Source organism: Capsicum annuum, chromosome 7, assembly GCF_002878395.1.
Source record: "Capsicum annuum cultivar UCD-10X-F1 chromosome 7, UCD10Xv1.1, whole genome shotgun sequence".
Lineage (NCBI taxonomy): Eukaryota > Viridiplantae > Streptophyta > Magnoliopsida > Solanales > Solanaceae > Capsicum > Capsicum annuum.
Genome location: NC_061117.1, coordinates 221,576,115 through 221,602,268, shown reverse-complemented (window position 1 = coordinate 221,602,268; position 26,154 = coordinate 221,576,115). Strand labels below are relative to the sequence as shown.

At 30.5% G+C, this 26,154-nt stretch overlaps 1 protein-coding gene across 1 annotated transcript; it reads right to left on the bottom strand.

Moving 5' to 3' along the window:
* Positions 1 to 5,685: 5,685 nt before the first annotated feature.
* On the bottom strand, positions 5,686 to 7,448 carry LOC107878688 (NAC domain-containing protein JA2L). Its single transcript, XM_016725773.2, has 3 exons — positions 7,035 to 7,448; positions 6,650 to 6,918; positions 5,686 to 6,504 (listed from the first exon to the last, which is right to left on the bottom strand). Exons 1-3 carry the CDS (start codon positions 7,213 to 7,215, stop codon positions 5,938 to 5,940), a joined length of 1,017 nt encoding a protein of 338 aa, XP_016581259.1. The 5' UTR covers positions 7,216 to 7,448; the 3' UTR covers positions 5,686 to 5,937.
* Positions 7,449 to 26,154: the final 18,706 nt, after the last annotated feature.

The following is a 26,154-nucleotide window of genomic DNA, read 5'->3' as shown; positions in this document are numbered from 1 at the left end:
AACAAAAAAAAAAGTAAGTAGGCACTACAAGATTAATTGTGTGTCACCTACATAAATCAAATACTTATGGCACCAAAATTTACTGGCCTTTTATTTTGTGCATACATCTTAAAACCATGGTATAAGGGTAATTAAACACACTACTAAGACACTCCACGTCTTCACTATGTCATCTCTGTACTCATCTCGTCAATCATTGATTTTGACACGTATTCAACATGAACAGTCAGAGATACTTTTAACATGATGTGATATTGTCCATTTTAATCGAAATTTATACAATTATCCTAAATGAACCTCACACTGCCAAAATTATTAAACACTATGAAACCTTCAGGAGAAATCCACAGTACATACACTCTTTTATCATGACTCATTCATAAGAGCAATTAGTAGACGAACTAATACCCATACATGGTATACAAAGCTGTCATAGTATAAGACAAGGACCACCTTAGCATACAATTCCAAAAAATTCAAAATGTAACGTAAAAATTAAAGTCCATATGTGAACAAAAAAATAAAACCGACATTAATAAAGGAGGAAGAAAAGGAAGGACAAGTGTATTTGAGGCCTTGTAATCACAACTTTCCAACTTTCAATTTGGATATTTGGGATAAATTCATTTTAGTATAATGTCATGCTATAGTAGAGTACTCTAGAGCCCTTCCATTATTTTCTTTCACAAATATTTTTTTTCGTTTTAATTTATGTGACAATTTCTGATTAAACATGTCATATTAGTAGAGTACTCTTGAGCCCTCACATTGTTTTCTTTGACGAATATTTGTTTCATTTTAATTTATGTGACACTTTTTGAATAAATATATCATACTAGTAGAGCACTCTAGAGCCCTCATATTATTTACTTAGACGAATATTTATTTCGTTTTAATTTATGTGATAATTTCTGATTAAACATGTTATATTAGTAGAGTACTCTAGAGCGCTCACATTGTTTTCTTAGACAAATATTTTTTTCGTTTTAATTTATGTGATACTTTCTGATTAAACATATCATACTAGTAGAGCACTCTAGAGCCCTCACATTGTTTACTTAGACGAATATTTGTTTCGTCTTAATTTATGTGACACTTTCTGATTAAACATATCATAGTAGTAAGCACTCTAGAGCCCTCACATTGTTTACTTAGACGAATATTTTAATTTATGCGACACATTTTGATTAAACATGTCATATTAGTAGAGTATTCTAGAGCACTCACATTGTTTTCTTAGACAATTAACTTTTTTCGTTTTAATTTATGTGATACTTTTTGACTAAACATGTCATATTGGTAGAGTACTCTAGAGCCCTCACATTGTTTTCTTTAACAAATATTTTTTCCGTTTTAATTTATGTGACACTTTCTGATTAAACATATCATACTAGTAGAGCACTCTTGAGCCCTCACATTGTTTACTTAGACGAATATTCATATCGTTTTAATTTATGTGACACTTTCTGATTAAACATATCATACTAGTAGAACACTCTAGAGCCCTCACATTATTTACTTAGATGAATATTTTAATTTATACGACATTTTTCGATTAAACATGTCATATTAATTAGTAGGGTACTCTAGAGCCCTTCCATTGTTTTCTTTCACAAATATTTTTTTTGTTTTAATTTATTGATAATTTCTGATTAAAAATGTCATATTAGTAGAGTACTTTAGAGACCTCGCATTGTTTTCTTATATGAATATTTATTTTGTTTTAATTTATGTGACACTTTCTGACTAAACATATCGTACTAGTATAACACTCTAGAGCCCTCACCTTGTTTACTTAGACGAATATTTTTTTTGCTTTAATTTATGTGACACTTTCTGATTAAATATATCATATTAGTAGAGCACTCTAGAGCCCTCACATTATTTACTTAGACGAATATTTTAATTTATGCGACACTTTTTGATTAAACATGTTATATTAGTAGAGTAGTACTCTAGAGCCCTCACATTATTTTCTTTGACAAATATTTTTTTTTCGTGTTAATTTATGAGATATTTTCTTATTAAACATGTCATAATAATAGAGCACTCTAGAGCGCTCACATTATTTTCTGAGACGAGTATTTATTTTATTTCAATTTATGTGACACTTTCTGATTAAAGATATTAAATTAGTAGAGTACTCTAGAGCCCTACACTGTTTCTTAGACGAATATTTGTTTCGTTTTAATTTATGTGCCACTTTCTGATTAAACATATCATACTAGTAGATCACTGTAGAGCCCTGCCATTGTTTTCTTTGACAAATATTTTTTTTCGTATTAATTTATGTGACACTTTTTGATTAACACATGTTAATTAGTAGAGTACTCTAGAGCCCTCCCATTGTTTTCTTTCAATATTTTTTTTTTCGATTTAATTTATGTGGCACTTTCTGATGAAACGCAAAATTTATGAGTAATAGGAAACTACTTGTTGGTAATTTTGGACTTACCTTTAAACTTCATTAACACACTTTTGGAAAAAGTTCAAAATAGTGTGAAAAAGAGAAGGAAAATTGTAGAGAAATGCTTGAAGTCACCAAAGTAGTTCATTCCCATATAATGACATTTAATAGTAGGAATGCCAAACGGAGATTGAATCTAATTGAATACAAAAGCTTAGGGCAATATATGCAATATAATATATTGACGTGTTACACACGTGCAATATATGTGTAATTGAAACCGATAAAAAAAAATAGGAATTGATTCAATTGTTTAGGTTCAAAATGGTGAATGGCAATCATAATCATAAGTCATAATACTTCTAAAATAGCAAAAGGAAGAAAGCATTTACCAACCACCATAACTCTAAAATAATAAAAATAAGAAAGTGTTTACCAACGAACGAAAATCTAAAATAGCAAATTCAGAAAGCATTTACCAAGGACCGTAACTCTAAAATAACAAAATCATGAAAGTATTCACCGACGACTACAACTCTACAATAGAAAAATTAAGAAAGTATTCACCGATGACCGTAATTAAATAATTCTAAAATAGCGAAATCAACAAAGCATTCTCCAACGAAGCTTTGAACTAGCAAGAGCAAGAAAACATTCACCCATAACTGTAACTCTAAAATAGCAAAATTAAGAAAGCATCTACTGACGACCTTAACTCTAAAATTGCAAAATCAAGAAGGTGTTCACCAACTATTGTTACTCTAAAATAACAAAATTTAAAAAGCGTTCACCTATAACTTATGGCTAATTTAATTAAAATGTTCACATTTCTACATTCAAAAAATATTGAGTTCGAATATAGTAAATTCTTTTTCATCATTTAAAATATGCAAGTAAAAAATATAACAAAATTAAGACAGAGTTTATCAATGATTGTAATTCTAAAATAATAAAATTAAGAAAATATTCACTCTTTGTTATGACTCACTCAATAGGCAAGTAGTAGACCCAACTAATACCAAAAGTATAATTGTCTAAAATAGCAAATTAAGAAAACATTTACCAAGGACCGTAACTATAAAATAGCAAATCAAGAAAGCATTTACCGACGATTCTAATTGTAAACCAACAAAATCAAGAAAATATTCACCAGCAATCTATCTTATAGTGCACAAAAATATGTAAGTATAAAGATGACCTCACATAAGTAATATTGATTATATTACATTAAAAAAATAATAAAATAAAAAAAGTTCATCGACAAATATAATTCTAAAATAATAAATTTAAAAAGCATTCGTCAATAGCCGTAACTCTAAAATAACATAATTAAATATAATTTCTAACATTACAAATATACCAAATGAACTCTAAGAGAAATCCACATTATGCACTCTTTGTCATGACTCACTCTATAGGCAATTAGTAGACCCAACTAATACCCAAAGTATAATTGTCTAAAATAGCAAATTAAGAAAATATTTGTCAAGAACCGTAGCTCTAACATAGTAAATCAAGAAAGTATTTAACTGTAAAACAACAAAATCAAGAAAGTTTTCACCAACAATCTTATACGTGCAATATACGTGCACTAAAAATATGCAAGTAAAAAGATGACCTCACATAAGTATATATAACAAAATAACGAAATAAAAAAAAAATGTTCATCGACAATATAATTCTAAAATAATAAATTTAAAAAGCATTGACCAATAACCGTAACTCTAAAATAACACAATCATATATAATTTTTAACATTAAAAATATACCAAATGATCTCTAAGAGAAATTCACAGTATGTACACTCTTTGTCATGACTCACTCAGTAGGCAATTAGTAGACCCATGGTATATTTGTCTAAAATAGCAAATTAAGAAAATATTTATCAAGAACCGTAACTCTAAAGTAGTAAATCAAGAAAGTATTTATTGCCAACTCTAACTGTAAAACAACAAAATCAAGAAAGTATTCACCTGCGATCTTATACATGCAATATACGCTCACTGAAAAAATATAAGTAAAAAATGGTCTCACATATGTAATATTGATTACATTACATAAAAAAATAACAAAATCAAGAAAGCGTTCATCGACGACTGTAATTTCAAAATAGTAAAATTTAAAAAGCGTTTACTGACGAAACTCTAAAATAGCAAAATTAAGAAAGCACTCATCGATGATCGTAACTCTGAAATAGCAAAATTAAGAAAGCATTTGCTAACGACCGTAACTCTAAAATTGAAAAATCAAGAAAGTGTTCATCGACGGTTGTAACTCTAGAAAAGCAAAATTAAGAAATCGTTCACTGATGACTATAACTATTACAATTTTAAAATAGCAAAATCAAGAAATTGTTCACAGTCGAAACTCTAAATAGAAAAATCAAGAAAGCATTACCAACAAAATTCTAAAATAGCAGAATCAAAAAGTGTTCATCGGCAAAACTCTAAAAATAGCAAAATCAATAATTATTCAAAGATGAAACTCTAAAATAGCAGAATCAAGAAAGCGTTCACCGATGAAACTCTAAAATAACAGAACCAAGAAAGCGTTCACTGGCGAAACTCTAAAATAACAGAATCAAAAAAACAGTCATCGATGAAACTGTAAAATTACAGAATCAAGAAAGCGTTCACTGAAAAAAATCTAAAATAGCATAATCAAAAAAGCATTCACCGATGAAACTCTAATATAGCAAAATCAAGGAAACGTTCAACGATGAAACTCTAGAATAGCAAAATTAAGAAACTATAGATGACCGTAACTATGACAATTCTAAAATAGCAAAATTAAGAAAACATTCACCGTAACTATAACAGTTCTAAAATAGCAAAACTCCAAATCAAGAAATTCCTTCTCGATAAAGCTCTGACCCGATCTTAATTTGGTTTGAACCCGTTTCATAACGGGTTTTAACCAAATTGACCCATGATTTAAACGAGATGGCCAGGCACGAATTTGATTTTACACGAGTTGAACGAGTTACACATAAAATTGACAAAAATAATTTCTTACATCGACAATAATACCAAATGATCTCTTCAATAAATAATTTTTTATTGGATTAACTTTGACTTTTTGCATTTGTCAAAAATAAACTATTCATTCTCATCTTCTCCATCAAATATTCAACAAAATTGTTACATTTATCTCCCCCCTCCCCCCCACCCCCCACCCCCCCCCCCCCCCCAAAAAAAAACCCCCCCAAAATAAAATAAAAACCTACACAACATTTTACAACAACAATTCAAAAAAATTTTTGCATTTAACAAAAAAAAAAAAAAAAAAACACCACTAAAGTTACATTAATACTCAAAAGTTTTAGAACAAAAGGAAAATTAGCTATATCCTCCTATATTTCTAAGTACTACCTTACAAAAGCTTAAAAGAAAATACATTGTATAAATACATCCTTGCATGAACAAAATTAAAATGCCCCTTTTCCAACCCAATGAACTCAACATTTCCAAATTGCCATTTTTATCCTTTACCCAAACCTCGTTAAATTACCAATCTAACCCTTCGATTACTTACTGAGTAGTGAAACCGGCACCCACTGTTTGGGTCTGGGTCGGGTACCGAATCCCAAACGGGTCGGTACCCGGAAATCCAGTTGAGTTAACCGGGTAAAAACCCGGGTTGTTAACACTGCTTTGAACCTCTTGCTCAGATCCGCCTTCATTCTTTACGTCTTCATGAAAATTTAACGCCGTTGAATTGGCGAAAAATTCGTTCAAGTTGTTCAAATTGTTTTGATTGTTAACAAGCATCGGAGGAGCTGCTGGAGGTGGACCTGAAGCTGGATTTTGAGTAGCCAGTTCCGGGAACAACGATTGGGCAGTAGCTGCCCAATTGAAGTTACCGGAACCAAACTGCTGGAGACTGAGATTGGTATCGCTTTGCTGAAAATTCATTTGTGGCAACGAGAAATACCGGTCTTCAATGACCGGTAGAGTTTCCAGCATATCACCAAACAGCGAAGAAGACGAGGAGGAAGAACCACCATGGCTTATATCTTTGTTTCGAAGATCACAACTACCCGGTTTCGGGGCAGCAACGTTCTTCTTATAAATCCGGCATAAAACCCAATCATCAAGCTGAATCAAACAAAAAAACAACTATTAGAGTCATAGAGCAGAAATGGAGTAACGGTGGATATACATAAACTTCAAATACTAGTTCTGCTTCGACAAATGAAGTAATGGTGGATATATATATATATATACACACACACACACTTACCCTTGGACTTCCGATTTTCCTTGAAGGTTCACAGAGTCGATATTCATGCATTATCCAGTTGGTCTTAGTTCCTTTCGGTGCTTTACCAACGTAAAACACCAAAGCCTTTTTGATCCCAACTCTTCGTCCTTCACTTGCAACAACTTTATCTGTTCCTGTTGCTTTCCAGTATCCAGAGCCAGCTACTCTGTTAGGTCGTGATCCGTTCGGATACTTCCTATCTCTTGGACTGAAGAAGTACCATTCTTTTTCGCCGAAAATCGCCTTGTCTGTACAAAATTCAACCACTAAAACATTAATAACATAGACTTTTTTTTTCTGATAGAACCTCGGCTCTGATACAAAAATGATTTTTTTTTTTTCGAAAAATGAAACAGAAACTTACTAGGAAGAACCCATGGATCAAATTTGTACAAATCGACTTCAGCAATGATTTGCAGCTCAAAAATATGACCAGCCACTTTGCGACATAAGTATTCAACTAAAAGCTCTTCATCAGTAGGATAAAATCGAAAACCAGGTGGTAAATTCAGCTGTTTAAGAGGATCTGGTTCTTGAAGACCCATTTTTGTTCTTGGTAGTAGCTATAAAAGGCCGAGAAGAAAAGGAAGTTTTTTGGAAAATGGAGAGAGAGAGTTTTTAAGGATTTTCTGAAATTTGTTTTTCTAATTTCTTGAATTTTGAGCTATGGGGGCTGTTTATATAGGCAAAGACTCAGTAAAAAAAAATATACCAGGGATAAGTACGGTTTGTCCTTTTCGAACGAGATAAATTGCTCGTATGGTAAGTATTGTAATTTTCACTTCAAATAAATTTAGTCTTCTTTTATTAAGTGTCGTTTAGAGAAGGTGGAGTGTACTAAGTTTTTATTCCTATATTAGCATTGAGATAGAAAAATTATTTTTGATTATGCATGGCTCAAGATAAAAATATGTAATAAAAGAACAAGAAATAATAGACAGAAACTAATCAATAAATAGTGATAATAACGGCCGTATCATAAAATAATACTATAATTGATCTGCCCGAAACAATAAATATCATCAACACTCACAAACAAGAAATCACAAACACAGTACTACGACTACTAGTAGTGCGAACAACAAGAAAAGATACTCCTACCTATTAGCGTAGACAAATTCCTTCCTAATAATATTTTACCCAATTCAGGTCCTTCACACAACACAAGATATTCCGTGTATTTTCACAAGTGGAATTTGAGAAAAGTAAAATATACGCAGTTCATATCACTATCTCAAATAAAACAGAAATGCTATTTTTAATAGACCACTTGACTCATGACAAGCAGCATTCCTTCACACCTACCTATCTAAATTTAAATTATTAAAAAAATAAAAATAAAATGGAAGATGTTAATTTCATTTAATTTCATTATTTTATTTATTTGAAAAAGAAGAAGAAATTTTTCCTTCATTTTATTTCATTATTTTATTCTTTTAAAAAAGAAGTTGGAGAAATTCGTCCTTTACTATGGGACCAAAGTTAATCATGCGTACAAAAGTTGACACGTAGAAAAGGTTCGGCGTTATCAAGCGACCGACCTCATCTAATAATAGTGCAAGTGCATGAACACATAGCTATGTAAGAAAATGAAATTCACAATTTGGAAAGGGTAAATATATATTTAGCTTCACTTAATATTTATACAAAAGTGAAGTTGTTTTTATTATGATTAAATAGTTAAATGAAAGTAATTATTATTAAAGTATAGAACAACAAAGAAGTTTGAAAATAGGTTTCAACTTGAGTGTGGAATCACTCATGTTGAATTGTTGGCTTGATACGTTGGTACTTAGAGGAGTAAAGTTCCTCTTATGTCAACGTAAGAACTTGGTGTTAGTTTACATGTTTGTAGGGATTTTTGAGTTTAATATACTCTTTAGCTTCTATCTTACATGTTCTCTTTATGTCAAGTTATTTATCCATTATCTCTTAAGTTAGTTTTGTTTTCTTGTTGTCGTTTTGTATCTAGTTCTAGTGGACTGTTTTGTGACGTTTTGTGGGCTGTTTTGAGCCATCTTTAGGCCGTTCTTGTATCATTATGCCACGACTTAAGTGGTCATGATTGGCATCCACTCTAATACGATGGTAGGAGGACCATCTAACTCAACCCATGTTGATTAGTCAAATCCTTCACAAGTTACTTTCATCAATTTTCTATTTACGAAATCTCTAAACGCAATAATTATCAACAGAAATAAAATTCAAACTTAATTAAATATCCAAACTAAAGAATAGAACACGAAATTTCTCAATTTATTACACCCCGAGACCCGAAATCACAGTACAAGAGCATGTGATAGTTTTTAAAAACTAATGCCTAACAGATCATTCAAAATATAAAAATAAGGAGAATGTTTTAGTCCAAAAATAAGAGACGCGAACTAAAATAAAAAGACCTAATGGTGGTCCAATTATGGTTCTTACCTTTAAATTGAAGTCTGCAAACGCTGGCTATAGTCGAGGTCTCGTCTCAGCCCCTGAAACACGTTCTGTACACAATATAAAGAAGAGCACAGGTAGCATCAATACATCAATCAAATACTGGTAGACATCATAGGCTAATTCAACTCGACACTAGACAAATAAGCAAATCAAATGCAAGTAACAATTATCAAAACAGAACTTACAAACAACTACAAATATAAAACTTCACACCACGAATACAAGTACCCAATTACATCTTTGACACTTAGGAAAATTCTTCAACATTATTCATCATAACACACATGCGCGTGCGCGCAAACACACACATATATAAATGTATACTTAAATGCATATGATGGGTATGTATGCAAGATGCACGTATCATCTCTTTCTTATCTCCACATCATCTTCAATATCATTCTCAATATTATCAATATCATCAATATCATCTCATCACCATCATCAATATCCTCAACTCATCGATCTCCATAACATTGTAATATCAATATAAATGCAGTGCAATCAATAATCACAAGTAGTGCTCGAAAACAATCACAAACACTTAGTTCACATATAAACATAGAGTCAAGTAAGTGTTTTGCTATAAATAAATCATAACCTACCACAATTCTTGGCTCGAATTACTGCAAGGCCATAATCTTACTTTTCCTTTCTCTTTCAGTCAATTCTTTATCAATAAATCATAATTATACACGCCAATTTCAATAATCTCACCTTTCCCAACCATTAGGAAGTTACAATTATCAATTTAAACTATGAATTATACGTAATTTAGCATGAATAACAATAACTCTACTAAAGTAAGTACTTTTTAACACCCTAAGATCATTACCAACGAAACATAATCAAATTTTCACCAATTGCCTTCAGTTTATAAATTAGGGATAACCCCTAAATTCTACCATGGACAATTTTCTAGTGATTTCTAAAAATTTAATGGAGTACATCAAGTTATAAAGGTAAAGAAATCTTACCTCCAACGATGAAAACTTTCAAAATTGGTAGAAAATCATCTCCCTCTAAGCTCTTGAATGTTTAAAACTGCATCTTTATTGTTGCAGCGGTACCGTTGCAGTACCGTCGTTTTAAAACGCTATAACGGAGAAGCTGCCGCAGCAACAACCCATAGGCCAAATGGGGTTGCCGCTGTGGCAACACTTTCATTCACTCCAAAGCAGTAACTCGGCACCTAGTCCCAATTCAGACCAGTTCACAGCACACCTCTCAAAATCCGGCATTGCAAACTAATTCGTTCATGGTAATCTCTATAATCAAAATTTTATTGATTGATTTTACATGTTGAAAGTTACTACGACTTCATAAACTTGTCATCTAGTATAAAATCAAGTGGAACATACTAATTAAAGCTCAAATCAATATCAATTTTTTTGTAGACTTTCACACCCTCAAAATATGTCAAGACTAGACCAATCTTAAATTTTTAAAAATTGATCTAAAAGAAGACTAAGCGAAGGTTCTACTCTTATATTCAACGTAGCAATGATTCTGTTATAAATTAATATGAAGATATTGAATAGTTGCTAGTTTAGTTAGCTTGCTTCTTTTGTTAGTTTTTACTAAGAAGGATGAATAAGATTGTCCTCCTTAGCTTTGTACTATTTTTGTTTGGTAATTAATAAAGTGCTCTTTAATTTGTAATATATATATATATATATACTAGTGGAGATGCCCGTGAGTTGCACGGGCCAAACATATGCGTATTTACAAAGCATCAAATATTTGATTAAATAAATCTTGTGATTATGCAAAGAATTTAATGGTTGCATAGTCCTGGAAAGATCCCTTCTATGAACAGATTATTAAATTTGATCTGTACTCTCATTTTGCCACTGAGTTGCTGCAACACAGTAACAACACAAATGTTGAAGTTGGTTTTCTTGGGCAATTATAATTTGGGAGTGAATATGTGACAAAACAACTCTTAAATAACTGAATAAAAAAGAAATATGCTGGAAATGAGAAAATAAATGTTGTCACAATAACATTGTCAAGTACAAAACACAAAAAGCACAACAAAATAAAAAAAACACACAACAAAGACTATAATTTGAAGATTTGTGGCATCCATCACAACATATCCAGAAATTAGCTTAAGTTCTCTTCACCAATGAAGACTTTGTCAAAAAGTTTGGCACAGATAAAACATCAAAGATAGAATGTGTACAAATATTACTTGATCAAAGTTGCAAACATGATTTAGGATTATTTATTTTTTTTGGTTTTTTGAGAACTGTTGTTTATGTACAATAAAAATCATCTGTTGGATGTTCAAGTTCCTCATAAAAGGAGATTGCTTTCTTACACATAGGACAATGAATGAACCAGCTCTTGCATATCATCTGCAGAAAATTCAATTTCATTATGTAGAACATGGTAGTGTGTGGGTCTTGTTGTTTCCTGAATAGCACACAGACGATAGAAAGAAAACTCAAAAGAAGGAATTTTTAATTCACAATAGGTCTAGCATGAACATCCATCAACACAAGCTTGATAGCTAATGCCTAAAAGTACAAACCAGCGGGAACATTGTCTGGTGAGTTGGTGTGAAAAAACTGTGTGTGGTGGTTCTTTTATGCAATGATAACAGTTAGTGTCATATTTGGTGATCAGAAATAAAGAGGTTTTCATAAATAAAGTAAGGCTGCAGATACTGCACACTCAAACCTCAACAATCTGATTGAGTTCAATGTTTATGACTTGGTTGAACTGGGAATCACTAACTCCATCTTTATACAACGATGACAACTTAATAATTAGCAATAATTAACTTGTAATGTGTAGTAATCAGTTCAGTAAACTCGTTTTTGTAGAAATTATACCTGAAAATGATGTTATGCTCAGGTTTCACATTCTTTGAACTTGAGCAGAAATTCTTGAGTAACTCCCTGGATACAACACAATTTTCTTAAGTAACAAAAATTGAAACATTCAACACACAAGTCAAAACATTATAGAATTAAACTTTATAGAATTAAGAATTAGAAATGTTTCCCTTAATTGATTATAAAAATAATGAATGCAACGACCTGAAAAGGCCATCATCTTCATTTTTAGATACTTTCTTTGTACAGAGAATGTATCATTTCCATCTATCGTGACTGTGTACGAACAGTAGCTCTATCGCCATTCATTTTGTCTCGGTAAGTAAAGAAAAATCAATGAGTATTTATATGTTCAAGAATTTAAATTGTTTGTGACAACAAATATGTCATAAAGATCGCGTAAGTCCTAAGTTGAGAGAGTCTGATATGAAAGATTCATGGGAAAGCTTTTTGAATTATCATAAACTATATGTGGAATTGTCATCATGACTATCTGGGTTTGGGGGTCGAATTAATATTTTGACATTATTCGAAGTTTTTACTCTTGATAACGCGACGTAAAGTTGGCCATGTGAAAACACTGGTTCTCGTAAATAAATTCCAACGAAATCTAATGTTTGATCTTGCGCTTTGTTTATAGTCATAGCAAAGCATAATTTGACTGGAAATTATGTTCTTTTAAACTGAACTGGTAATTTTTCATCTTGTGATGTTAGTAATGGTATTTTTGGAATGAATACGTGAGTATTTTTGAAGTCACCAGTTGCAATTTTTGCACTTATAACATGTGTTTTAAAGTCACAACATGTTAATCGAGTACCATTACATAAATCCTCAGAAGGATTCAAATTCCGCAATAATATAATTGGACAATTTTTTTTTAAAACTAATTTATATGGAGGCAAATCATTAGGATATAAGGTATGCAGAAAATCTTCATATTGGCTTTGATCACTTGGTTCTATAGTTTCATCAATTGCAATGTATATTCTAGCATCCTTAGAAAGTTTACTGATAAGCATATCATTTATTTCGTTTACAAACTCATTTTTCATTGTTAAGATGGCATGAGAAGTTATTGAAGTTGAATTGTAGAAAAACTCATGCAAATTTGAAAATGTTGTCTCAAACAATACATTCAATGATTCTTTTTCAATAGTAAAAGGAATAATAAATGAATTGGAAATTTTAATTTTATTTTCAGAGTTAACAGGTTCTTTTTCATTTCCAATTCTCATTAAATATTCACAAAAAGCTGAATCTATTTTTGCACGTATGTTTTTTGACAAGTTTATTTTTTCTAATTGATTCCAAATGTCCGAATATAATAAACTTTGATAAATAAAATCTTCTCTTTTTTCATTTCGAACAATCGGTAGTGTTTGTCTAAAATCACCACCAAAGACAACAACTTTACCACCAAAAAATATATTTGTGTTCAATAAATTTTTCAAAAGTAGATCAAAGGTTTCAATCATTTTCTTTTTCGCCATCGACACTTCATCCCACACAATTAATTTAGCATCTCAAACTAAACATGCAAGTGAACTTTGTTTGCTAATATTGCAACTAAAGTTTTCATTAATATCAATAGAAATTTTAAAGCGCGAATGAGATGTACGATCACCGGGAAGGATAGAAGCCGCAACTTCAGAAGTTGCGGTTGCTAAAGCAATGAATCCTTTAGATCGTATTGTAGCTAATAAAGCTCGATATAAAAAAGTTTTACCTGTTCCTCCTGGACCATTTATGAAAAAAGCTCCTGGGTTGTCAGAAAATATTCTGTCTATAATCACATTGTATGTTGCTCGTTGTTCAGAGTTTAAATTTTTCTCCAATGATAATTCTTCTTTAGTAACAATAATGTTTCTTTCAAAATAAATTTCTTTTGCAGTAGTAGAAGGCTTGAAATTTGTTGTAATTAATTTATAATCATTAATGTTATGTCTCATATAACATAAGATGTCATTAATATTATTTAGAACTTTGTATTGGATGTTTTTTGCTTCAGTGTTTGGTAAATTTTTGAAGTCTTCAGACATAGGCATTTCAAATTTCTTCCATAACTCTCTTAGATTTGTAGGATCACAGTATACTAACAATGTCGCAAACAAACGTCTTAAGCTATATGGCATTTGATAACTCACAGCTTCTTTCATACATTCAGTCAAATTATTATCAGACAGAAGCAATCTTATCTTTTCAGCAGGTTCTCTAAATGTATTGTAAGGTACTTCATTAACAGTTCGTAGATCTTTTTATGATTTTGGTGCTCTTACATTCATTAATAATAAACTTAAATAATATATTTCGCCTTCTGTTGGATGACAGGTTATAACACGTCCAATAACGTTATCTTTTTTTCATCGAGTCCACATTTTATATTGCACCCACCATACAAAGTATTGTGCAAATTCTTTATACAATAGGTTCGGTTCTTTAGCATCTTCATTTTCTGTATTCATAATGAAGAATTTCGTCAAAATTGTTTTTCTAATCATCGGATTATTTATAATTGAATCAACACTTGCTACAGTCTTAAAAGAAATGAATTGTTGTTCCTCAAGATGTAAGTGAAGATGATAGACAGTTGGATTCATTTCGTTAATTGGGAAAGCAAATAAACGCCACGTAGCTTCGGGTGGAGATACCCATCTAGCAGATCGATATTCTTTTATTTCATCGATTTATGTTTCTATATAATTGTTGTGTATGTGAAATGCAATTTTGTCATGTCCTTTGCAGATATACTTGTAAATATATTTACCGGTTCTAATATCTAAACAAATTTCAACATTTATATGACAGTTAAATTTGCTAAGTAAGAAAGGATTGTACGGGACAACCCATGAATTATCAAGGTATTTAGTTCTGATCTTTACAACATTTCCTATTTTTCTTCTTCTATAAATTGGGTATGAATTTTTGCCTTTTGATGTTTTATCGGTAAAATTTTTTGGATACTTGAATTTACAATTACCTTGTTTTCGCATACATAATCTCGCCGGATCTAAATTTTCACAAGGTCCATGCATCATATGCAATCGAACAAGTGACCGTAAATATTCTTGTGAATTAGAATCAGGTAATTTTGCACAAACCACGTTATCATAAGATTCTGGAGTCAATAATTTGTATTAATTGATAAGTATAACAAGAAAGTGTGCATGAGGTAGACCACGTTTCTAAAATTCTATCATGTACATGAAAGCCGCAACTTTTCCAAAAATAGTTCTTTTCAATATGTCTGTCTTAAGTTCTTCAATCTTTGCTTTAAATACTCTACTAATTAAATCAGGTCTATTTTGTGCTTCACCAGTTGATAATAGATGGTCTTTTATTTCTGGTCACGATGGTTACAAGTCATGGTTATGAATGAATCAGGTTTACCAAAATATTGTACTAAAGCAGTAGCATCCATGTATCGTCGACGCATATCTCTTGGTCCTCCAGTAAAACTAACAGGAATGAATGTTTGTTTTCCAATATTGGAAGCATTTGTTTCCCCAAGTCTTAAAACATCGAGGAATCCTTGCAACATTTCTGTTCTAAATAAATCTGGATTAAATGAATAGAAATCTAATCTTTGTGTTTCTAGTTTTATGTATTCATCGACTGAAAATTGTTGAAGCAATCTTCCAGAGTGTAAAGTTTCATTTGTTTCATTTTCTCTCATTTGAAGTTTGTAACATAATATTCACGAATAAATACAGTGTCTCTTTTTCGCTTTCTTTTTTCTTAATTTTGAGCCTCCATATCAAGATATCCATCAATAGAACACACATTTTTTTATATTTGGCAAATGTTCATGCTTATAATAAGCTCGACATTCAGAAGTTTCTTTTGGTGAGGAAATTTTTTTAATACCACAGTGCCAACCGCCTTGGCCGTATGAAAATAATAATGGGTATTGTCACGAATCATAACATCCATAATAGTAGTTTAATATTTGAAATCTATTGCTGGGAGTATAAATTCGAATATGAGGTGCAGAACTAATTTCGTTGAATTCTTTTTCAACCCATATTGCTGCCACTTTTGATGTATTTGAAAGGTTGTATACCCATTGATCTAAACCGGAATCACTTTTAAGTGCAATGTAAAAGTTTGATAAAGGAACATCTATTACGGATTTAAGGAAAATAGAATATGGATTAATTCTCAGTATGTCTATAATCTTTGTAACTATTGATTCATGAACTTTAGTTGAGCATGCCATTCGATTAGCTATTTCGTTATCTGTATCATAAAAGTATAGTTGAAGGTTTCTTGCTATTTGATCAACAGGGAGTAAGTCATTTATAAAGTGGTACATTTGATCCTGAACTCTGAATGTGTAGATGCCGTTATTTTTTTTTGCCAATTCTTTGTCATAATTTACGCCAAGTGATGTAAATACAAACATGTTATTGTATTTTCAAAAATGCACAGATTCTTTAGTATTTTCAAAGTATAAATTTTGTAGTGCAGTAGGTACTGGATAGGAAACTAACTTGATGAAGCCATTGTTGCAACAAAATCCAGGAGCCTCATATTCGAATCTCAATATTTACAATGAGGAACAGTCTTTAAACGGACGTATTCAGATAAGGCTTCTCGTATATTTACACGGCCTGTGTTTCGTTGCCTGTGAGCTGCATATTTTTTTCATTACATAATTAAATAAATAGAATGAAGTTGCAAGTAGAATATGATGGTATTACAACAAATGATTAGCGGAAACCTTTATGTTGAATAACCTTGGAAGCCGGATCACGTTGTAAGTTAGATGTAGTAGGTGTTGAGCCTAATACCGGCAAAAGACAACTTAATTTTGTGTAATATTTACAGTATAAGAGAAGAAAAAATTATCTTGATCATAGCACTCAATTACTTCATTCATAGACAATGAGTAAGGTATGTTCTTTGGTTCTCACAAGTAATGGGTAAAGCCGTAAGATCAGATTTATTGGTTAAAACATTTACCATAATGCATTTTTATGGTCAGTTAGTCATAATCAATTGTAAAACGGAAGAAGAAAGCATTGGTAGTAAAACCTGTTGTTGAAATTGTAGAGAAGTCCATTGGAACAGGATTTTCAGATACAAAGGTAGATGCACCAGATGTTGATCCTAATGTGCATCGAAAGTAAGTAAGTTTCGCATAACAATTGTATTGGAAATGAAAATAATATTAGTTATGTTATTCACTTTATATAATTATAGAGACAAATTTATCTGTTTCGTGAATCACAAAGGGGCTGCATATATCTTTTAATTTTTCTAAATTGTGGTAAAATGCAGTGACTTGTATTTGAGGACGAATAACTGATACAAAGAACAGACACAACAACACACATAAAAATGGAGAATATTAATAAATTACACTTTTTGTAAAATAAAAAAGAGTATGGTATGTGCTATGGTAATACCACCTATTTCAGTAAGAGGAGTCGGTTCTCGTATGATCAGAGGAGTTTGTTTCGGGAGTTTTGAATGGTAACAAGATGATGTTGGTTGGTCGGATGTGCCCCTTGCATGAAAATAATTATATGCCAAAGCAAATTTCACAATGTGTCAGAATGAAAAAATATAACGTGTCTGAAAAAGAATGAGATTTAACAGCTTAACAGATGCATCAAGTGACCTGCATATTGAGTTTGTACATGAAAATCTCCAGCTTTTGAAATAGTAATCCTTTTTAACTCTTGTTTGTTTGCTCGACGCTGCAGCAAAAGCGCCTCTTTTTTCCTGCAGAAACTTGTTTATATATTTCACGTCGTCGAAACTTTATCTCAGCATCTTTTTTTGCTAAGCAGGATTGATTGTTATTTTTATCACAAGTCATTACACCTGCGGGTTCAGCGATCATATCAACCTTAATTTCATGAAATAAGAACTTTCACTGCACAAGTTATCTTAAATGACAACATACTGTATATAATAGGTATGTAAATCTTTCAAGCAATGTTGAGGAGTCAAAGAGAATAGTGTGTATACAATAAATAAGTGAGATTCATCTTTTAATAGAATCTTAAGTTTTGAATAGAGTTATTTCTCACATTAATTGACTCTTGTATTCTAAGAGGGAAAAGGAATTTCATCCAAGGAAAAAAAAAAAGAGATCAGCCTTGTTGATGCGCCACAATCTTTAGGCTTTGATGGTAACATCTGTAGTCAAGCAAATACGTCTTGTCGTGATATAGATACATGGAAAAATCAAAAGAAAATATGTTTGAATTTAAAGATGGAAAATTCTCAATCTGTTAAGAGCGACTGCTTCACCAGTGCTTGTCATTTAAATCAGGACATCCAAGGTATGCGCTTGAAATTACTGTAGGAAAAGGAAAATACTTATTTGTTGAATGAATATTGAATCACCCCAATCCCAGCCTTAAGAAGCTTTGCAGGATACCTTTTAATAAAGATAAACTTATGAAGAAATGGCCATCCAGTATCAACACCAACTTAACCGCCCAGCTTTTATCACATTATTTGGTTTTCCAGGGCGTATCTGTTTAGGATGTAGCATACAAAGATCTGGAGCTCAATCCAAATAAATATGTTGTATGTAATGTTTACGTATATATTCTTCTATATATATGAGACTTTGTTTGACTCGGCAAGATTAAACGAAAATTACAAATATTTTCCGAAATCATTATCTTTTTACTGCCATCTTCTTTCATTTAGGCGTTTCCGGATTCTCTTCGAAAGTTTCAATTTCCAATTTCATTGAGGAATCAAAGTCGAAACCTTTAGTTTGATATTTTTAATCTCCCTTGAGTTTAGGTATGAGTTCTTTCATTCGTCAGTTACAATCTACTTTGACATGTTATTTTTCAGAAAGTTTTTGTGGTGAAATGGATTGGTTCTCAGTGTGCTAGCATTTTGAGAAATTAGAATAAACGATGACAGGGGATATACATGACATCTTAAGCTTTAACAAACTATGAGACACAGTTAACCATAGTCTATTCTTTCTACATTAAAATAAAACTTCATGTAATTATTCAGAAAATATAAGGTAACAAAATATAAAAAGTACAGCTTTGATTTCTGAACTGATATGCATTGACACCCCCAAGAAGTAACAATACCAGTAGAAAAATCTAACACAAACTCACCACAAAATTGAAATGAATAGGTGTATACCGATCAACATTTTTAAAAGGCACAAAGGAATCATCAAATAGAGTAGATAGATTCCTGATATCACTCTAGTAAAACTTAAATCTACAAGTTCTAATCAACCAGCATACTATACATTACTTTTTCTTTTCTTTTTTTAACAACCATGGTGTCCGAGCCAGCTTGGTCGCAGCCAAAAATGAACTTAGTATGAGACTTCCAAATTGTGAAGTAATTTGTGTGTTAACTGATAATTTGTGACATTTGTAGGAAAAAGGAAATTCTTTTCCTGTATGTGTTCATTTGAAAGGAAAGAAAAAATTAAAGTGAAAAGACACTATGTCCTTCCAAACTTCTGCAGTTTCTCCAGTGCTTAATTTTGAGTGTGTCTTTCTACACTTTCTTACCTAAATAAAACAACAGAAATAGGTGAGAATTAACTTACGTACACTTCCTTCCCTCCATATTAGCTAGCCTGAACTATTTTGTTTATGCACAGTTTCAGTTCTGTGGCCCATACTAATCATAAAATAATGTCTAACTAAGGTTATTTTGCTATTTGCTGATTTTCAATTTAATACAAGTTTGCCTTTTTTATGGCTTATATTGTTTCCTAGCTTTGGATGGTCAACCAGAGATTTGATGAGTGCGTTAAACTTGAACAGCTCGCTCTTAATTTGGTAGAGACTGTTGTGGATGAGAAGGTTGAGGATAAGCTAATGCTTGATAAAGATATCTACTTGAAATTTCTCATATGTTTGGCAATTACAAGGATTTTGATTCTTCTGCTATAGTCTGTAGATCTGGAACAAAATTAAAATACTACCCCTCTTTTTGAGTGGGATAGGCTAAGATCTAAATCTTATGTCATTCAAGACAGTTTTATTTTTTAACAAAATCTGCTGCTATCTAGGATTTCGATATTTTAAAAATAAAAGTCTCAACAATTGTTTGTAGTAAGCAGTAAATTAGTCAAGGTATTTCTGTTCTTTTAGAATGTTTTTATTTACTGTAAAGAAATTCAAAGCTATCCCCTTTGTTTTTAGAAAGATGTTGATGTTAAATATGAGCATTACCTGATTTTTTTCAAAGAATAAGGTAGCTAAAGCTTGAATTTGTTCCTTGCTGACATTGAAACATTCAAGAAGAAAATAAGATTCATCTTCATTTGGTTTTGAAACCTCCTACTTCCAACTATAAACAACACCTTTTAAGCTTATGACCAACCGAAAAAAAAATAATTCCAAAGAAAATAATCCATTAAGACAAAAGCTTTCTTTGCCATCTCCACCCATAATTTGGTCCAGGCAAAGACTGTCTAGCCTTCTTCAGCCTAAAACTTGAAGAAAAGCTACCATTCATGCCTAACAATTTGCAATTTAAGGACACCTTTAATAAAATACACTTACGTATCTTTTGAAATTGCCTTGAAAACTTGAGAGCAAACCCACTCAAATGACTAAAATGACTTAATTTTAGTCCGTTTTCACATCTTTCATTAACTAAAATGACTGTCATTACTCTTTACAGGCTATTAGTTATTACTGTATCAACAAACCTTCGTATAGGGCAAACTTAAAATTTATGTTTTATGGATACAATCTTTAAGGCCTATGACCAGGAGGTCACGGGTTCAAACCTTAGAAACAGCCTCTGGCAAAAATACAAGGTAAAGCTGCGTACGATACACCCTTGTGGTGGGGCCCTTCCCCGAATAATGCACATAGAGGTAGCTTTGGTGCACCGGTCTGCCCCTTTTTAATCTTTAAGGCTTTTAACATTGTATCCTTAAAATTACAGGCTCATATCTACCTTTTGAAATAATGAGTTTAACCAGCGCAAATAAGCCCGGCAAAATACTTTACATCCTCCCTATATCTATGGAACTACTTTTTGGGTAATTTGGTGTGAAGAATGCAAAACAAAAGTTAACCAACCAGTGAATTTTCAAATCACACAGAGAATGAGTTTTACAGATGAGTTTAACCAGTGCTCAGAGAATTACCAATATCCATTTTCAAATACTACTCACAGGAAACCCTAAGACTTAGTTTCCTCTAAATCGCGCATAGAAAATCCGAAAAATTGAGAGACCATATTCAAACTTTTCTCTTAAAATACGAAAGAAAAAGACCCACAATCTACACAAAGCAACAAACGTGGCACTAAATTGGTTGAAATTCAATTCAAACACTCCTCAAGTCTAAATCACACAGAATAAAATTTTGATGAAGAAGTTTTGACTTATTCTGATGCTGTTAGTAGTGATTTCATCAAAACTCCGTCATTTATGATCAGATTCTGATGTTTCTCAAGAAGAAGCAAAAACACCCAAATTAATTTCATGACCAACAACAACATGAATTAAAAATATACATACATCCAATATGCAGAATCGCATAAAAAGACACATGGATTATCAAATCCCAGAACATACAGAGAAAAATTCCAAATCAAACTATAAAATTCAAAATCAGAGCAATGATGAAAGACAACTCACAGATGTAAACAACGAAGAAGCAAAACTGAGTCGGTGAAAAAGCTACCCGAAACTTGTAGTAGATATCTGGTAAATTGGAACAGCATGAGGAAAACAAATAAGATCAATTACATGATATGGAGCAAATATAATTGTTGCGATTGACCTCATTTGTACGTTTAAAAATAGAAGATACCACCAAGTGTAGTTGTGTGAAAAGACGACAATGCCCCTAGGTGGTGATACAGGCATGTCGTCCATCTCCTGTGTGGTTATTACCACTTATATAATAGTAATAGATAGTAGATATGTGAAAATTATCTCAAATATACTTTTTAGATTATTAATTACAAGTTATAGCATCACTTTTCATTAATTACTAAATTTAAGAAATAATTACAAGTTATAGCAACTTTTGAGAAAAATATATTTTAATTAAATTTTTGAAAATCAATTTTGTAATATTTATTATTTGTATTATTTCCTTATATTTAGCATTTAACATCTATCACTATTAATTAAAGATTTTGGATAATTATGGCAAGTTAAGATATCAATATTTTTTTATAATAATTAAATATCAAAGTTTATCCACAATTTAAGGAGATATATATGGTAAATATATTTTTTAAACTTAAGATCTGATTTTATACTTTTTTATTAACTTGAATAATTAACTTGATTATACTCTTTTTCATATTTTTTAGTCTTTAATTATCAAAGTCTTATCTCTTTACCTTTTTTAATTACCAATAGGAGTCTTTATCTCTTTAATTTTCATTCATTAAATTTCTTCTAAATAGTGACTCTTCCATTCATTAAATTCCATTCATTACCTTTTTTAATTACTAATAATCTTCTTGATCATTAAATAGTGACTCTTCTAAATAGTGATTCTTCTAAATTGGACAATTGTTTAGATCAATTTTATATTAAATAAAGAACAAATAGTAAATGTTAACATTTGAATTATTGTTGCTAGTTTGTTTTCATGCTTAGGTAGTGCTTAATTATTAATAGTTATTTCATTCTAAAAAAATTAACTACTTTTAAAAAAAATAAATCCTTTTTACCGTCAAAAGGTAGTCTTGTCAATTCAATTTTGTCAAATCGTTAAGTGATGATAACATATATATAGTTCTATTTTGGATTTTAATTAGTCACCTTTTTCCCACGTCCTTATAATACATACCATAATTAACTTTTAATATCATTGCTATTGTAGTATATATGTAAAACTGAAATCAAAATACACACCAACACAATTTTGATTTCGCATGTATACCTTGAAAAAAAAAAACTTGTTCTTACACTCATCCAGAACTTCAAACTCGTGTTTGGCTAGTTGCTAACATTTGAAAGATAGTTAGCCAGAGCACATTTCATTGTTTTACCTGTAATGTCCATATACTCGAGGAAGATAAATGAACAAGAAGACATTCATTTTTAAGATACATTAGCCAAACAAGGATGCCTTTTATTGAATTTTTTTTTCGTGTAAGACCTTTAGTAGAGGTATTGATTAATCTGCAAGATTGTTGTACCATCAGTTTATAGATCGAGGGATGGTTCCAATTAGTGTAATGATGTTAATTGTCAATTAGTGTAATGATGTTAACTAAGTTTTGATGAACACATTTTCCTAGGATAATTCCACTTTTAATACGTTGAAATCAATTTGTATACTTATTTCATACTTGAGTAACATTTTTATTTTGAGTTCACAAGATGAAGTTTCGCATATATCACATTTGTATTGAATGAGTTTATGAATGTGACAATCGATGAGAAAAATCATGTTTTATGTTACATAACCTTTTTAGTGTATGAATGGATATTATATGAAAAATTATCAACGTAAATGTTGAAAATAAATTAATTGATAGTTGTTTGATGTTAAATAATTTTTCGTTGTAATAAAAAAATAATCAATATTAATCAAGATTGATATTTTTGTTTGCTTTCTAGCAAGATGAAGAACATTATATAAATACTATGTTAAATATCAAAACTAAACTTTATTCATACCACCAATTTTATACAAAGAGTAATGAGCACCAATAAAAATCAAGATTCAATATTCATGTCAAATGTTACTAATTGCAGAATCGAAAAATGTATAATTTGATGTAGTTGATATCAAATTTAATACCATCTGACGCGACTTAATTCATATCAATTTCATTCAACGATGTAAAATACGAAACAAACGTTAGAGTAGCATAACATTATATAAATACAAAAAATAAACTTTTTCATACCCACTATCTTATAAAAACAAACAGCAATAATCGAGCACCAAAAAGTTAATTCAAATTATTAACTATATTAGAAAAACAAACATTGAATAGAAAAAATAATTCAATATCAATTTTATACCAATTTAATACAGAAAAAAAAATCAAATATTTGCAAGTTTGTATGTACTGCTATAGTCCATGAATACAACTTTGTTACTACCATATCATGTACATGCTTACTAGAAAAAATAAAAAGAAATAAAAATCGGGGATGATAGACATGATCACTAAGTGAGAAAATAACATATAAATGACCAATCATTCGGCAAGAAGTACTAAGAATTCAATGATATGCATGTTGATATGTGAATTTATCAGAAGAAGCTACTTAAATGGTGTATAAGAATTTGATGAATTAAAAGTTTGTATGCTTTTTCTTTAAGATGAAAGCTATCCCAAAAAACATAATTGGAATCATCGGAACACACCGATGTGCATAACTCTGCAATTTCTATTTTTCTGTCGCACAACATCTATTTTCTGCAACTTTGAATCCTACACGGTCATATAAAGAAAGAAACGAAAATCTTGTCGATATTTAGGACAAAGACAGCCATATTTGTACCATATTTCTGAAGGCTGTTGATGACATCAAGTGGAAGATTATATATATCTACATACACCAATTTTGAATTAGTTACTTTGTTTTCCAGAGAACTTAAGTCATCTGCCAACTTGCTGTTGAACAATTGTGCTGCTTGGTTCAAATAATCAACACGTTCCCTTTCCTCTCCTCCTCTCAGTGTTCTTTGTGATAGCATGCATCCGATTGGTGGTATGCCAATAAATATTTAAATTCGTCTAGAAGGCGTAAAAAATTAACAAACCTGAAGAATCCCATCTCCCTCCATGACGGATTATGATTGAATGCAAATTAATAGAATTCATACTTTTAATCTAAAGAAATACTTATTTTTTGCTTTTTTATCAAATTCTAATCAACATAGAATTCGTTTTTTGTTTGATGGTAGAGAGAAATCGTGTAAAAAGTGGCAAGTAGTGTATGAAGATGGAAACTCTTAATGCAAGCATTAAAATAGGACGATAAATAACGGTTTGAGGGATTTGGGGGTGAATAAATATCAGTAATTAAGGTTAACTACTTTTAAGGAAGGTAAATTGTATATTAATTGTATTAAATATTAATTTTCCTTTTTCTGTAATTGCTTTTCTGTATTTTCAACAAAAGAAAAAAAATCTTTTTATATATTTTTTTAAGATGAAAGTTGCTATAACTTGAAAATTTAAAAGTTTTGCTATAAGTTGTAATAATTAATCTAATAAGTTTATATAGTTAATTTCTCCATATATATATTTAACATGATATCTCATAATAAAGGATATATAATGTATGGTCCATTATATAATCAAGCTAGGAATTACTAATATATACAAGCGGTAAACAAGTGGTAAAAGCAGGCAGGTGGAGGTTGTCCTGCTAGCTTTTCAAAGGCTATTTCCGTCATTATAATAGCTGCTTTAATCAGTAATTTTATTCTATCATTCTTAATTAATTATTATAAATTATTTAAATATTAAAAAAATAATACTATTTAATAAAAAAGTAAACAATTATTATATTAAAAATTTTATACTATTTAATAAAAAAATAAATAACCATTTATGATATTGTTGTTTCAGCTGCTTCAATCCGTAATTTTACTACATTACCTTTAATTAATTATTTACACATTCAAAAATTAATAATATTTAATATAAAAAATAAATAATCATTTATCACATGTCTACTTCAGCTGCTTCGACTCGTGATTTTGTTATATCACCCCTAATTAATTATTATAAATGATTAACATATTAAAAAATTAATAATATGTAATAAAAAAGATGAAACATTCATGACATGTCTGTTTTAGCTGCTTCTATCCGTGATTTTAGTATATACCAAATTTTTTTATAAGTTATTTACTTATTAAAAAATTAATAATATTTAGTAGGAGAAATAAAAATAGGCATTAATGACATGTTTGTTTTAGCTGCTTAAACAGATGTTTTACTATATCACCCAAATTAATTATTATAAGTCATTTAAATATTAAAAATTAATAATATTTAATAAGAAAAATAAAATAGACACAAAATGATAAATTAAATTTTGATATTTTATATTAATTTGACATTTTATAAGAGACACACTTAAATTTTTTCATAAGTATTTTTTTTATAGAAATTTTGTTATATCACTTGTAATTTATTATTATGAGTCATTTAAGACAAATGTGCTTCGTTACTTCAATCGTAATATTTGGTTGTCCCTCGAAATTATATCAGTGTCACTTAACTAAA